The following is a 13,418-nucleotide window of genomic DNA, read 5'->3' as shown; positions in this document are numbered from 1 at the left end:
GAGAGACAGATTTCTAATTTAATCAAAGAAATAAGAAATACTGTAAATAAACTAATGTGTCTCCCCTCTGACAAATGATGAGTGAAACAAATCTCATCTATAAATGTGTTCATCAATGGATTTGGATCATTTACATGGATGGAATGGAGTTATCCATTTCACGATATTCTCTATCTGGTCCAGATAATTGTGAGCTGGCTTGTTTGGGGCTCTTTATTGATTATGTCAGAAAGTAAAACGACTCTGCTGCAGCTAAGTAGTCTAAGCCAAGCTGTACCTTGGAGGCATCGTGACGAACTGCTGCTGCAAATCCTTGTTAAAAGAATAATGAGTATTGATTAATATTCTGATGACAACCATGTGAATGAAACGCATCATAGGGCAGAAAATATGGTGGAAATTAGAGCATTTACAAATGTAGCGTATGAATTAAGTGGCTGACTAATTCAGAGAGGAGGCAGGTAGAATGTATGTGTTTAGAGAATTACAGAAAAGAGAAGATTCAGCAATTCTTCCACAGACTTCCACATTAAAATGAATGCATTTCAATCTAATAAAATGTGGTTTTATTGCGCTTCTCCATCAGAGCGCCACTGGGAAGATAGATGAGTTCTTCCTCTTTGGTTCCTGCCTGGAGGCCACCATGATAGACAGGAAGATTGGTGACAAAGCGATAAGTTTTGAAATCACAATAGGTAAATAAACCTTTCCTTCATCTTGTTAATATTGACCTGCACTCCACACTTTTACAATTTATCAGAGATGTGACAAAGAAAAAAATCGATATGCACCGTAACCAAGCAAACTCCAGAGCAATGTTCTGCCCGCTAACAGGTAACTATGGCAACCAGATAGATGGCGTAAGCAAGCCTTCGTCGACAAAGAAGAAGAAGAAAGACGGTGAGAGTGAAGAAGAGGAGAGTGAGCTCATACAGAACTCCAGCGAGGACGAGGCGGACGAGGACGGGGACCTGGTTTCAGTCTCCTCCACTCCTCCAATGAAGCCCGTCATCACCGACAGGTCAGGGGTCAAGGGTCACAGGGGTCAAGGTTCGAGGATGTTTAGAAAGCAATTGTAACAATTTAGGGTGTTGGACTGTGAACCAAGTCATTTTTTTGTACTTTTTTAGGAATTATTTCCATCTTCCCTACTTTGAAAAGAAGCCGTGTGTCTACATCAAAAGTTGGTGGCAGGACCAGAGAAGACGACTTTACAACTCCAACATGATGGACAAGATCGCTGACAAGCTGGTCAGTATACAGCTTTATTACCGATATGCAAAGGTTGGCTCAGATGGCAAGATTGACTTAACTCAGTTGCAGTTATAGCAGTAATATCAAAACTAAGAGTCTATATAGTCCTGCTACAGTAGCAGCTTTTTGAGGAAGTATTCAGGCGCAGCGGTGCTTTGAACCAAATGTTAACATCAACATGCTTACATTCTCACAATGGCAATGTTAACAAAGTGAGGTTTAGGAGGTTTAGCGTGTTAGCATGGTGAAGCAGCTGAAGGTGATGGGAATGTGAGTTTTGCAGGTATCTAGTCATGAACCAAGGGATTGGGGAAATCTTGCGGGGATCATGAATGTCCATCTGATCCATCTGATAGTTATTGAAATAGTTCACTTACAACCGCAAATGTCAACCTCATGGTGTCGCTAGAGGAAGAGTCAAAGGATAATTAAAGTCCATAGGATTTATCCTCTGGACATAAATGTCTCTATAACATTTCATAGCAGGCCATTGAATAGTTGTTGAGATATTTGAGACCATCTTATATTGTTTTTCCCAGAACCATGTTGCTACAATGGCTAAAAAGATGGGAAATAAAGGACAATTCAGTACAAACAAATCTAGGAATAGAAATGTTAGAAATATAAGTTATAATGTTTCTATCATAGATAAATTATCCACTACACCATCTACAGTTGTGTTCCTTTCTCGTCAGCCATGTGTCTACATCAAAAGCTGGTTACTGAAATGTGCGTATGCCTATCAATAATGTCACAATTATACTATAGTAGATAGTAGTATGTGTATGTTGATATGGGGCATTTTGCTTTTGTAAAATATGTTTTAAACCATATGAGTACTAACAACTTGTTTTGTCCTAAGCTCCAATATTTTTGTGTCCGGACAGGAAGAGGGTTTGAATGATGTTCAGGAGATCATTAAGACGGAAAAGGCTTTTCCAGAGCGCAGACTCAGGGGAGTGCTGGAGGAGCTCAGTGTCGGCTGCAGGCAAGATACTTAGAAATAATATTTGTTTTGTCACTGTGACTTAGTGGTCAGCACAGATACAGAGTTTCTCCTGATGCTGTAAGACCTAAAACTGTATAGTGCTCATTAGCCAATTTTGCATTTAATGCTGTTCAAACATGCATATTAATGACTACAAGCAGCTTCATTAATGACCCAGACACAACTGGCGATAGCAGCTCACTGCACTGAGACATTTTAAAACACAGTCATTGTGATTGTCATGGTCACAATCACAGAGGAATAAGATATATAGAGTCGAGTCACGTTCATGTTTTATTCTCTGCATCTTGTGGTTGTTTCCAGTCGGTTTGTGATTCTGGCTAACAAGGATCTGAACCAGGCAGGCCGAACCAAACTGGATCGAGAGCGGCTCAAGTCGTGCATGAGAGAGATGGTATGATTTATGTTTTATCAAATAGAGAAAAGAAGGAAGCAGCGTGAGTGATAGAGGAGAAAATGAAGCAGTGATTCATCAATTTGGCTGTGTTTCAGTCTCAAATCCCAGCGCCTTAGTGAGTAAATAGTTTAGAGTCCCTGTAAAGGCCACGCAGGGAAATTAATTTTTGTAACACATTCACTCCCTGTGAATTACAAAGTGTTCTGTAAAAACAACATAAGAATTGTATGCATGCGTTGTAGTGGTGAAAAAGAGGAGGTTATGCTATGAATAAGATCCATTGTTTGACCTGAGAAGTATGTCTACTTAACGCACACTGAGAAAGAAAATAAATGACTATATTGCATTCTGTAGCTGCATTACAACACTGTTTGTGAGGGAATGTGAAATCCGCCATGGAAAGCACAAGTATTGCAGGAGAACTCAAACATGTTCACCCAAAAAAGCCGGTAGGAAAAGTCATGTATGTATAGGGACTCCATGAAAAAGCATTTAGAAATGAGCAAAATGTTTTTGTGTCTCTACTTTCTGTTTTGGTCTTAAAACAAGTTTCTTGGAACCACAACATTTTTCATATTTTTAAGTTCCACTCATGCAGTTGTTTAAATTTAATTCAGATAAGACCCCAGCTATGATGTGTGCATGTGTGTACATTATGTATATATGTAATCTGCAGGACAGCATGGGCCAGCAGGCCAAGCAGATCCGAACTCAGGTGAAGAAAAACACAGTCAGAGACAAACTCAAGATGGTGCAGAACTTCCTGCAGAAGCTCCGTTTCCTTGCAGACGAGGTACTGTACCTAACCCTAACCCTGTACTTCAGGTACAGAACTGACACAGCATGAGTGCATAGAACTATTAATGCAGACTCAATCCACGGTATATAAGCATTGTACATTGATCCCCTATCAATCGATCCTATCTATTTACCTTGTCCAGCCTCAGCACAGCATCCCAGATGTTTTCATCTGGATGATGAGCAACAACAAGCGCATCGCCTACGCCCGGATTCCTTCCAAAGACATCCTCTACTCCATAGTGGATGAGGAAACGGGAAAAGACTGCGGCAAAGTCAAAGCTGTCTTCCTCAAGGTGCAATCATCTCCTCCTCCTGCTCCTCTCTTGGTCAAACACTGTTAGTCATTAAAACACACTTTTGCTCATTTTCAATGTAAATGAATGACTGCTCATCATTCTGATGGCCAGTTAAAGCGGAAAACATGTAAGATAAAGTTGTACTTTGCTGCTGGCTGCACTGTGAGATGATTAGTAGTGCTGAACAGTCAATATACAAGATACAGTATTGACAAGTATTATTGTGAATAGGCTTGTAAATCTATGACAGCTGCCTAGAGAGAAGCTCGAAAAAAATCAATGAGGTGGCTTCCTAATATTTATGGGTTGGGCCATGTTGCGACATTGTCTGCATAATGCTTAATGATTGAGTCGCTGTAATGATACCAAAGAAAGGTTGTACTGTAATGTGGACTTTCCTGTGTTCATTCAGTCCACTGTTGTTGTCATCTGTGCCCACAGCTTCCTGGTAAGAAGGGGTTTGGTCCTGCAGGCTGGACAGTTCAGGCTAAGCTGGAGTTGTATCTGTGGCTCGGCCTCAACAAGCAGAGGAAGGACTTTCTCAATGGTCTGCCCAATGGTTTTGAAGAGATCAAATCTGCTAAAATGGACCACGGTCTTCACTCTGTCCCCCCCGTCAGCCTTGTCTACAACAGTAAGCTCTTGAGTATATAAGTTGAAATTCATTATTGTTTTTCAGTAGTTTTACTTTTCTTCATTGATCATTAAGTTTTAACTCTAAAATCTAAAATCAATTGGAGGCAAAACGCAGAAAAACAAACTCACTCAGAAGTCAACATTTGACTCCCATTGATTGCTTTTACTTTGTCTTTCACTCTTCTGGCTTCTATAGCAGATTGCTAACAAAGGGTTCTGATTGTCAATTAATGTGATGTAATGTTTGTACGTCCATCAGTGAAGCAGGTGTTCCAGCTCAGAGCACACATGTACCAGGCTCGCAGTCTGTTCGCTGCTGACAACAGTGGCCTGTCAGATCCCTTCGCCCGGGTCTTCTTCTCCACACACAGCCAGGTTACTGAGGTAGGCCCATGAATGAGTGTATATGTAAACATACGTACATTGTTTGTGTGTATGTGTGAACTGAACGAGTGTTTGTATTGATTATGTGTTAACTGAGTTGATATGGGCGGCAGTAGCTCAGTCCGTGGGGACGTGGCACTTGGACCGAGTACTGAGTGTGGAATAGTAGCTGGAGAGGTGCCAGTTCAACTCCTGGGCACTGCCAAGGTGCCCTCGAGCAAGGCACCGGACACCCAAACTCCACCTCCGGAGCTGTATAGTAGTAGCTGCGCGCTGATGGGTTAAATGCAGGCTTGATTTGTGCTGTGATGTGTACATGTGTGTCAATAAAAGTGTATTTGATTTGATGCATGTGCTGCAGATCCTGAGCGAGACTCTTTGCCCTACGTGGGACCAGCTGCTGGTGTTTGACGATGTGGAGCTGTTCGGGGAGGCCAGTGAGCTGAGAGATGACCCTCCAATCATTGTCGTGGAAATCTATGACCAGGACACTGTGGTAGGATCTTACTCTATGTGAATGACTGGATGCATCATTGAGACACCGATTAATAGATTTGTCAATGCTTGTTAAGCAGTTTTAAAGCATTTTCTTTGCGCAAAGAAGTCTAAAAGTGCTTTGCTTCTCCTTCCCTCGTGTGCTGACTGTCTGTACACCCTTATTTCATTCCACCCCACCCGTCACCTTATCTCTGGCCTTGCTCATGCTGTGCTGGCTAAATAGAGTGTGAAAGCATTACTACTGTAAAGACTGTGTTGAATTAGATGTTCTAATAGCTACTGATTGCTGTTAGCTGATATAGCATGAATTGTCAGGTTCATCTAGCTGCTGATGAGCTCTGGAACAAACTTGCATGTACCTCCTCCATTTCCCCTCTCTCACTTTGTAACAGCTGCAGGAGCATTAATGCTTGTACACTAGTAGTGGTGTGGTGTAGAAAATCTGCCTTGCAATACTCAACCACAAAATATAGATTAAAAAAATGCTGATGTAGCTATCTATTTAATGAGTACGCCTCTTTTTTGTTCTATTACACTGTAATCTTTAGTCAGTGAGCTTGTTTGTGTTATATAAGACTGAGTTTTTGCTGCAAGCTTTCCCTCTCAAATTTCACATTTTTGAACCCTTCCACCACTTTGACTAATAGTGACACCAAGTGGCTGCCATAGAAACTGCACTTCCCTCTCACCGTGCCTAACTCCCTTCCCTTGTCCCCTGACTGTCTCGACTGCCTGCTGTCACAATGTGGTCTTCAGGGCAAGGCAGAGTTCATAGGTCGCACGTTTGCGAAGCCCACCATCAAGATGTGTGAGGAGTACTACGGCCCCCCGAGGTTCCCACCACAGCTGGAGTACTACCAGATCTACAGAGGGAACTGCACTGCTGGGGAACTGCTGGCTGCCTTTGAGCTTCTGCAGGTAACAAAAAAACTCAAAACAAATGAATGAATGTGTTTACATATGCATGCACACACCTACATTAAGACTTACAAATGAATACATTATTTTTCATATACATGCACACATACATGCAACTCCATAGGGTCTCCTTGGGAGATTCATTGTCACTACTATACAGTTTGGTTTGGTTATAGTTAAGAAAGAAATGACAACTAAAAATTATCGATATGCTTGCACTATTCACCCAAAACAGGGACAAAAGTACTTCTCCATAGTACCACACAGTATGTCTCTTATTTAGGGTTGCAAAGGGTCGATACATTTCTGGAAAATTTAATGAAAATTTCTGGTTGTTTTCCAAGGGAAGTCCAGCTAAAAAATGTTGGTAATTTTGCAGATTTTCAAAATAAAAATCATACCTTTTTAAGGTGCAGGATGTAGGATCTGGCGACATCTAGCAGTAAGGTTGCAGATTGCAACCAACTGAGATTTCTCCCATGTACCAAGTATGTAGGCGAACTACAGTACAGTGGCTGACTCAACAACTTGAATGGCCTTCTCTAGAACCAGTGTTTGGTTTTTCTGTTCTTGGCTACTGTAGAAACATGGCGCTGGCTCCATGAAGAGCCCTCCATGTAGTTATAAACTGCTCATTCTAAGGTAATGATAAGGTATTTTCAGGTGATTATACACTAAATAAATCCTACTTATTAATTTTGTATTCCATTACTGCCAATAGATCCCCCTAAATGCTACACACTATTTCTTTAATAGTGAACTTATTTGGGAGGAAAAAAGCAATTCCATGTCTTATTGCATTTTTTGGGCTAAAAGTATACATATGTAATTTTAACCATGCATTGCAGTATGTAGCGCTCTCTTCCATCACATGTACAGATAATTTGTCAGCGTCCCATTAAATAGGAATTGAGCTTGGAAAATGAAGATGAGACATTAGAGTTTGATATTAAATATATTTCAACTCAACTAAATTGTTGGGATTTTTTTTAATATCTATTATCTATTGTAAATACAGTCTGAGCAAGTAACTTATTGAAGTTATTTCACATTGATTCCCATGGAAAGTTTCCATCACATACTCCTTTTACTTGTTTACTATTGTGATAGTCACTCTCTATTACTTCTTCCCTTTCCTTCTTTAAATATTTGCATCTCCATTTTTTCCTCTGCCACCATGTCACCTCCCTTCCTTTCCACTAATATATTCATTGTTTCTCCTTTGAAATATCTATTTGCCTCTTTCTTCCTTCCTGTGCCTCCTCCTGCTGCTTACAGATACCTTTCGATGTGGAGGCGATTAGGCGAGCTCTGATCGCTGTCCATAACTTTACTGTTCCTCAAATAAAGGTGCTCTTTTCTTGCATTCTCTCTTTTCATCACAGAAACATTGCATACTTTTACTGTAAGGTTTATTTCTGCTCTCTCCTCCTTTATTATAGATTGGTCAAGGAGGGAGGGCCGACCTTCCTCCACTTGAAGGGCCGACAGACTCGGAGCGTGGACCCATTCTGCCTGTGCCGTTGGGCATCCGACCCATCCTGAGTCGCTACCGCATAGAGGTGAGATTCTAACCACCAGATCTCTTATTTGAGCTCCCGTTCTGCCTAATGCTGTTTTTTTCTGGTTCAGGTTTTGTTCTGGGGCTTAAGGGACCTGAAGAGGATTAACCTGGCTCAGGTGGATCGGCCTCGTGTGGACATAGAGTGTGCAGGTAGAGGTGTGCAGTCTGTCCTCATCCAGAACTACAAGAAAAACCCCAACTTCAGCACCCTGGTTAAATGGTTTGAAGTGGTAAGTACAGCTGTTGATTTGACATTTAGACCCCTACAAAGTTGTATCTTGGATTATAGCCAGTTCCTTTCAACAAACATGAACCTTGACTTGCTTACTGCCTTCACTTAACTGAAATACATATTTTAACTTATTGCAGGAATAATGCAAACATCTCTTCTTTCTTTTCATCAACTCATCTCATCAACTTAATGTCTTAATTTTGTCCCCAGGACCTTCCAGAGAATGAGCTTCTCCACCCTCCTCTCAACATCCGGGTGGTGGACTGCCGGGCATTTGGCCGTTATACCCTGGTGGGGACCCATGCTGTAAGCAGCCTGAGACGTTTCATCTACAGCACCCCAGACAAGACCTCCAACAACTGGGCCACTGCAGGTGCTAACACTCAAGTGAAGGACTGTGTTTCCGTTATTGTGATATATTGTATTACTTTTAGTCAGGAGCCTATTAACTGTGGGATTTTGTGTGTGTGTGTGCGTGTGTTAGGAGAAGCACTGTGTTTCTATTGCCAGGTTTCATTTCCTTTATACATTTTACACTCAGAGTTTCTTCAAATATTTTAAATATAAACAGCAATGAGTAGTCAATTAATTTGAACCATGTAGAAGACATTCTTTTGTTCACTTCTTTGTCATTTCTGTGTTTCTTCTGATTCAGCTCTCTGGTCACTAAAGAATGAATGCTCATTCTTTATTAACTTTGCTGATGTCTTCGCTTGCTTTCTGCCCTGACCACTTTTCCTCCCTGTGTCCTCCCTCCATCTGTTGTCTTTTTTCCTCTCTCGCATGTCCTTGACTGTCCTGGCCTCCTGCCACCTGCTGTCTTTGCCCTTCGGCCTCATTCCAGCTAAGCTAATGAATGGCTACATGGTCCTTACCAATGGTGGCTCCCATCCTCGCTCCTCACCCAGCCTTTCCTCCCGCACCCTCTCTCGCCCCGCAGGTGACATCAACGTCAACACGGACGCAGACCCTCTGGTCCGAAAGATGGACACGGTGGTCAAATTAGACGCTGTAAGAATTTCTTTGAGTTCATTCACTGTAGAGCATTGCCTTCTAATTTCTATTGTACAATGTGTGTGTTTATAAATGTAAATAGTAGCACTGCTTTATGTCCAGTCCTTTTTACCTGCCTAGTCTGTACATGTGCATCATCCATCGTGTGTATTAACCCTTGTGTTGTTTTATGTAACGCTCCCTGTCATAGACGTCTGACGCTGTTGTAAAAGTTGACATGGTAAGTAATCGTTCCTATAGAAATTTGCCGATGAAAATATGTGCTGAAGTTTTAACTGGTGCCTCATTGTGCATTAAAACTTAATCACTTAATGATTCTGAACTGTTTCAACAGACCGAGGAGGAGAGTGACAAAGACAAGAAGAAGAAGAAGAAGAAAAAGAAGGGAGGAGTAGAGGAAGAAGATGAGATGGATGAGAGAGTGCTGGACTGGTGGTCCAAATATTTTGCTTCAATAGAGACACTGAAGGAGGTTTGTCTATTCTGTTCTCGTATGTTCTATTTACATCGACCCATGTTTCTGTTATTGCCCTGACAAGTGAAGTCCTATTAGACTCATAACGGTTTCTTGCCTGGTTTTCCAGACCCTCAGAGCCCAGGAGACCGCTCAGGCAGAGGCGGAGGAGAGAGAGGACCTGGAGATAGCTGCGGAGGCAGGAGGTATTAAACCCTAATCGGCTGGGCTGCCTGCCAGTGTGCTCAAATGTCTGCTGCTTTGATTTCTTTTGAAGGGATATGTCACTATTATTGGCTTCTAAGTTCAGGATTCTACATTGACGTTTGAAAGAATTATTCTCAGTTGTTTATTCATTTTGAGTTGATAGGCCTCAGGATGAAGGAAATACAGTTCTGTCAACTGCACTGCCTGAGATAGCGTAGAGATATTAGTTTTGTGCTTTAGTTATGTCAGTCAAAGAAATGTACTATGGTTGATCCCTAAATCACTCCCTATTTACTGTAAATTATAGTGCACTATATTTATTATCTGTCCATGTGGTTTATTCTCGTGAACACAATATTTCAGGAACACTTTGAGCAAATTTCTTCAAATTTGACACATTTTTAAATACTAAAAACCTGCTAAGAATCTGTATGTCGTATAGATTTGCGACATCGCATAAGTTCTGTTTACAATCCCACAATGCAATGCAACACATGACGATGACTCATAAATATCCAAAATACCAATTTACTCACTCACTCCAGAAGGAACTACAGAGTGTTGATTGTAAAGGCAGTAGAGAATAAGGGAGTGATTTTCAGTCACAGCTTTTGTCTTGAGATGCAGTTTGAGCATAAAACGCACGGGAGAATTGTTATGTGCTTCCTGCTCTTCATCTCTTTGCTCCCATGGACTCATCCTTCATACATGCTTTGAACATGAGTCAAACATTATCATATTCATGACCATTTCCTACATCAGCATGACCTCCCAGCTCTGCAGTACACATGAAAGCTGGCTCAAACAGACCCACTGAATCAAACGATTACATAAATAATTAATTACATAAATTATGTACTGTTATACGGCAATCCCTGCAGCATAAAATTTATGGGAAAAGGGAAAGGTAAACTCACCTGATAAACACATTGGTCAGCTTTCATGTCGAGTGACACGTGTAGTGTGCAACCCTGCCACCCCTCTTCATGACTCCAACCCTACTTTGTCCACCTCCACTTTCACTCACCCCTCCAATCAGATATCAAACCTGATGACCTTCCTCTGAAAGGGTCCAAGACAAGGGAAAAGAGCAAAGAGAAGAAGAGCTCCAGGGACAAGAAGAAGGGTCAGGCTGCAGACGGCTCTGATAAACGACCGGTTAAAGCAAAAGTTGATGAGCTGATGGTAAGTGTGTCATTCACACTCTGACAAAAAATTAACCAGCACACATTAATAGACATGCAGAGACAAACACTTGATGTGTTTGTTTACCTATACAGGTGTACAACAAGGAACTGGAGAGCGAGTACGGAAACTTTGAAGACTGGCTTCACACTTTCAACTTGTACAGAGGAAAGGCTGGGGATGACGACGAACAAGCTATGGATGACGACAGGATCGTTGGCAGATTCAAGGTGGGAATAAACTAGTATTTTCCCAGCCTACATTAACTGACTGAAAATAAGTCTTGTCTTTTACCCTGGTAATGTATTCTGTGACCCAGGGATCCTTATGCATGTACAAGCTACCTCTGTCTGAGGAAATCACAAGAGAGGCAGGATTCGATCCTAATATGGGCATGTTCCAGAGCATCCCACATAACGATCCAATCAACGTCCTTGTCCGTGTCTATGTGGTCAGGGTGAGTGACCTCCTTATCATTTAAACCTATACGGCAGTTTAAAAATCTCACATCATAATAAACACAAACTGACAAATATTTCTCTTGATTTGGTTCTGTTTTCCTCTAGGCTGCAGATCTTCATCCTGCTGATATCAATGGGAAGGCTGATCCATATGTTGTCATCAAGCTGGGCAAGTCAGAGGTCAAGGACAAAGAGAACTACATCTCCAAACAGCTCAATCCTGTATTTGGCAAGTAAGTTGATAGTTAGCTGCTCTTGATTTAGTTTCAGTTTATTGTCATGTGTCGGTAGAGCAGGAGAAAAACTTCTGGCTGTCATCAAAAAATGTTTTTGTGCAACAATATTCTTCTCACATTTGCTTTAACGCTTAATTCTTCTTCTCACCCGTTTATCCTCTGCTTGTTCATGCTCAGATCATTTGACATTGAGGCCACATTCCCCATGGAGTCCATGCTAACGGTGTCGGTGTACGACTGGGACCTGGTCGGCACTGACGACTTGATTGGAGAGACAAAGATTGACTTGGAGAATCGTTTCTACAGCAAATACAGAGCCACCTGTGGCATTTCCTCCAACTATTCTCTGTGAGCCTCCTTGCCTTTTATCCTTTATATGTTTTTAGTTAATGCTTTAGTTACAGTGTCTATTTGCATAAATTGAGTCTTTTATATTCATGAAACTTATGATTACCTTCTGATTGGCTGGAAGACTTCAGAAGTTCAATTACCTCTGTGTTATCTATTGATGTCAGCCATGGATACAATGTGTGGCGGGACCCAATGAAGCCCAGTCAGATTCTGGCGAAGCTCTGTAAGGACGGCAAGATCGATGGACCTCATTATGGGCCGGGAGGCAAAGTCAAGGTGGCCAATCGAATATTTCTGGGACCTACAGAGATTGAGAATGAAAATGGTACGACTGCATGCTGCTCCTAAAACTGTGATATCGTATAAAAGTCCCACATCTGATTAAATGTCAAAATAATTGTGATACCAATGTAATACCATGTACAAGTGATTAGTAGTCTCTGATTTCAAAGTTGTGACGGTGATTTACAATATTTGGGGGGTTTTGTTGCAAAGAGATTGTTTTCTTTGATTGACTACTTTTATTCTTCCCTGTTACTGATATGTACTTAAAAAAACAATATCTCTTATATCATCAAACCGATTTCCCTTGATTTCAATGCTATAATCAAGGTAGAGTAGAAAAGAATATAACTGCACATACAACTTTTGACATTTGGTCTTCTATTGTGGATATGTTAATCCTACAAACGATGAAAAGGTCATCAGATGTTGCCAATAATCTAATATATGATCACATTTGTTTACATTAAGGCTGTAAATGTCTGTATTGTTCAGATTGAAGTGTTTTGCGTTCCCTTTTGTTTGTGTCGATGTCTCAGGTCTGAAGAAGCAGACTGAGGAGCATTTGGCTCTGACGGTGCTGACCCACTGGGAGGAGATCCCGAGGGTGGGCTGTAAGCTCGTCCCTGAACACGTGGAGACCAGACCCCTTCTGAACCCCGACAAACCCGGCATCGAACAGGTAGGAAAGAGCCACACTCGTCTGGGGTCATGAAACGGATTGAAATGATGGTTGGACTGTATTTTGTTCTCTGTGCGTTGAAAGGGCCGTATTGAGATGTGGGTGGATATGTTTCCTATGGACATGCCTGCTCCCGGACCTGCGATTGACACAGCACCACGGAAACCAAAGAGGTAGGCCCGGGCTGGAGAAAAAAAAGACAAACATCACTAATAACTGTAAATCCAATGCAGATTTAATGGGAAAGATATTTGTTCATTGCGTTTTGAAGTGTCTAAAGTTCAGTTTTTCCAACAGAATACGTAGTTTTATCCCCAGCTTAAGTTATGGTGAGTCTGTTTTACTAGTTAGCTCTCCATTTATTGTCAAATATAAGTCCAACTGTGTGTTCCTTCCTCCCCCCCTTACCAGATATGAGCTCAGGGTGATTATTTGGAATACAGACGAAGTAAAACTGGAGGACGATGATTACTTCACTGGGGAAAAGTCCAGTGACATATTTGTCAGGGGGTAGGTACAGTGGGATGCGGCAACCAAGCCTCGTCCCGTGGGTGTGA

General features: G+C 41.5%; 1 protein-coding gene across 10 annotated transcripts in view; it reads left to right on the top strand.

Annotated features, from left to right (window-relative positions):
* otofa (otoferlin a) overlaps positions 1 to 13,418 on the top strand; it is a 67,660-nt gene that overhangs the window by 45,683 nt on the left and 8,559 nt on the right. For 3 of the 10 annotated variants that reach the window (XM_031875441.1, XM_031875442.1, XM_031875443.1), the window contains exons 16-43: positions 587 to 695; positions 835 to 1,021; positions 1,131 to 1,251; positions 2,142 to 2,242; positions 2,567 to 2,657; positions 3,337 to 3,453; positions 3,602 to 3,754; positions 4,199 to 4,391; positions 4,653 to 4,777; positions 5,139 to 5,273; positions 6,032 to 6,193; positions 7,472 to 7,543; positions 7,636 to 7,755; positions 7,826 to 7,987; positions 8,200 to 8,362; positions 8,834 to 9,000; positions 9,194 to 9,223; positions 9,338 to 9,475; positions 9,588 to 9,663; positions 10,704 to 10,849; positions 10,945 to 11,079; positions 11,169 to 11,306; positions 11,416 to 11,543; positions 11,724 to 11,894; positions 12,062 to 12,222; positions 12,719 to 12,861; positions 12,946 to 13,034; positions 13,273 to 13,371. In XM_031875441.1, coding sequence (XP_031731301.1) covers positions 587 to 695; positions 835 to 1,021; positions 1,131 to 1,251; positions 2,142 to 2,242; positions 2,567 to 2,657; positions 3,337 to 3,453; positions 3,602 to 3,754; positions 4,199 to 4,391; positions 4,653 to 4,777; positions 5,139 to 5,273; positions 6,032 to 6,193; positions 7,472 to 7,543; positions 7,636 to 7,755; positions 7,826 to 7,987; positions 8,200 to 8,362; positions 8,834 to 9,000; positions 9,194 to 9,223; positions 9,338 to 9,475; positions 9,588 to 9,663; positions 10,704 to 10,849; positions 10,945 to 11,079; positions 11,169 to 11,306; positions 11,416 to 11,543; positions 11,724 to 11,894; positions 12,062 to 12,222; positions 12,719 to 12,861; positions 12,946 to 13,034; positions 13,273 to 13,371 — 3,632 coding nt within the window. Of the gene's footprint in view, positions 1 to 586; positions 696 to 834; positions 1,022 to 1,130; positions 1,252 to 2,141; positions 2,243 to 2,566; positions 2,658 to 3,336; positions 3,454 to 3,601; positions 3,755 to 4,198; positions 4,392 to 4,652; positions 4,778 to 5,138; positions 5,274 to 6,031; positions 6,194 to 7,471; positions 7,544 to 7,635; positions 7,756 to 7,825; positions 7,988 to 8,199; positions 8,363 to 8,833; positions 9,001 to 9,193; positions 9,224 to 9,337; positions 9,476 to 9,587; positions 9,664 to 10,703; positions 10,850 to 10,944; positions 11,080 to 11,168; positions 11,307 to 11,415; positions 11,544 to 11,723; positions 11,895 to 12,061; positions 12,223 to 12,718; positions 12,862 to 12,945; positions 13,035 to 13,158; positions 13,378 to 13,418 lie in introns of those variants that run through there. The other 7 variants (XM_031875440.1, XM_031875436.1, XM_031875437.1 and 4 more) reach the window with 4 other exon arrangements.

Source organism: Anarrhichthys ocellatus, unplaced genomic scaffold (assembly GCF_004355925.1).
Source record: "Anarrhichthys ocellatus isolate YVR2014 unplaced genomic scaffold, GSC_Weel_1.0 scaffold91, whole genome shotgun sequence".
NCBI classification, from domain to species: domain Eukaryota; kingdom Metazoa; phylum Chordata; class Actinopteri; order Perciformes; family Anarhichadidae; genus Anarrhichthys; species Anarrhichthys ocellatus.
This window is presented reverse-complemented; position numbering and strand designations above follow the sequence as displayed.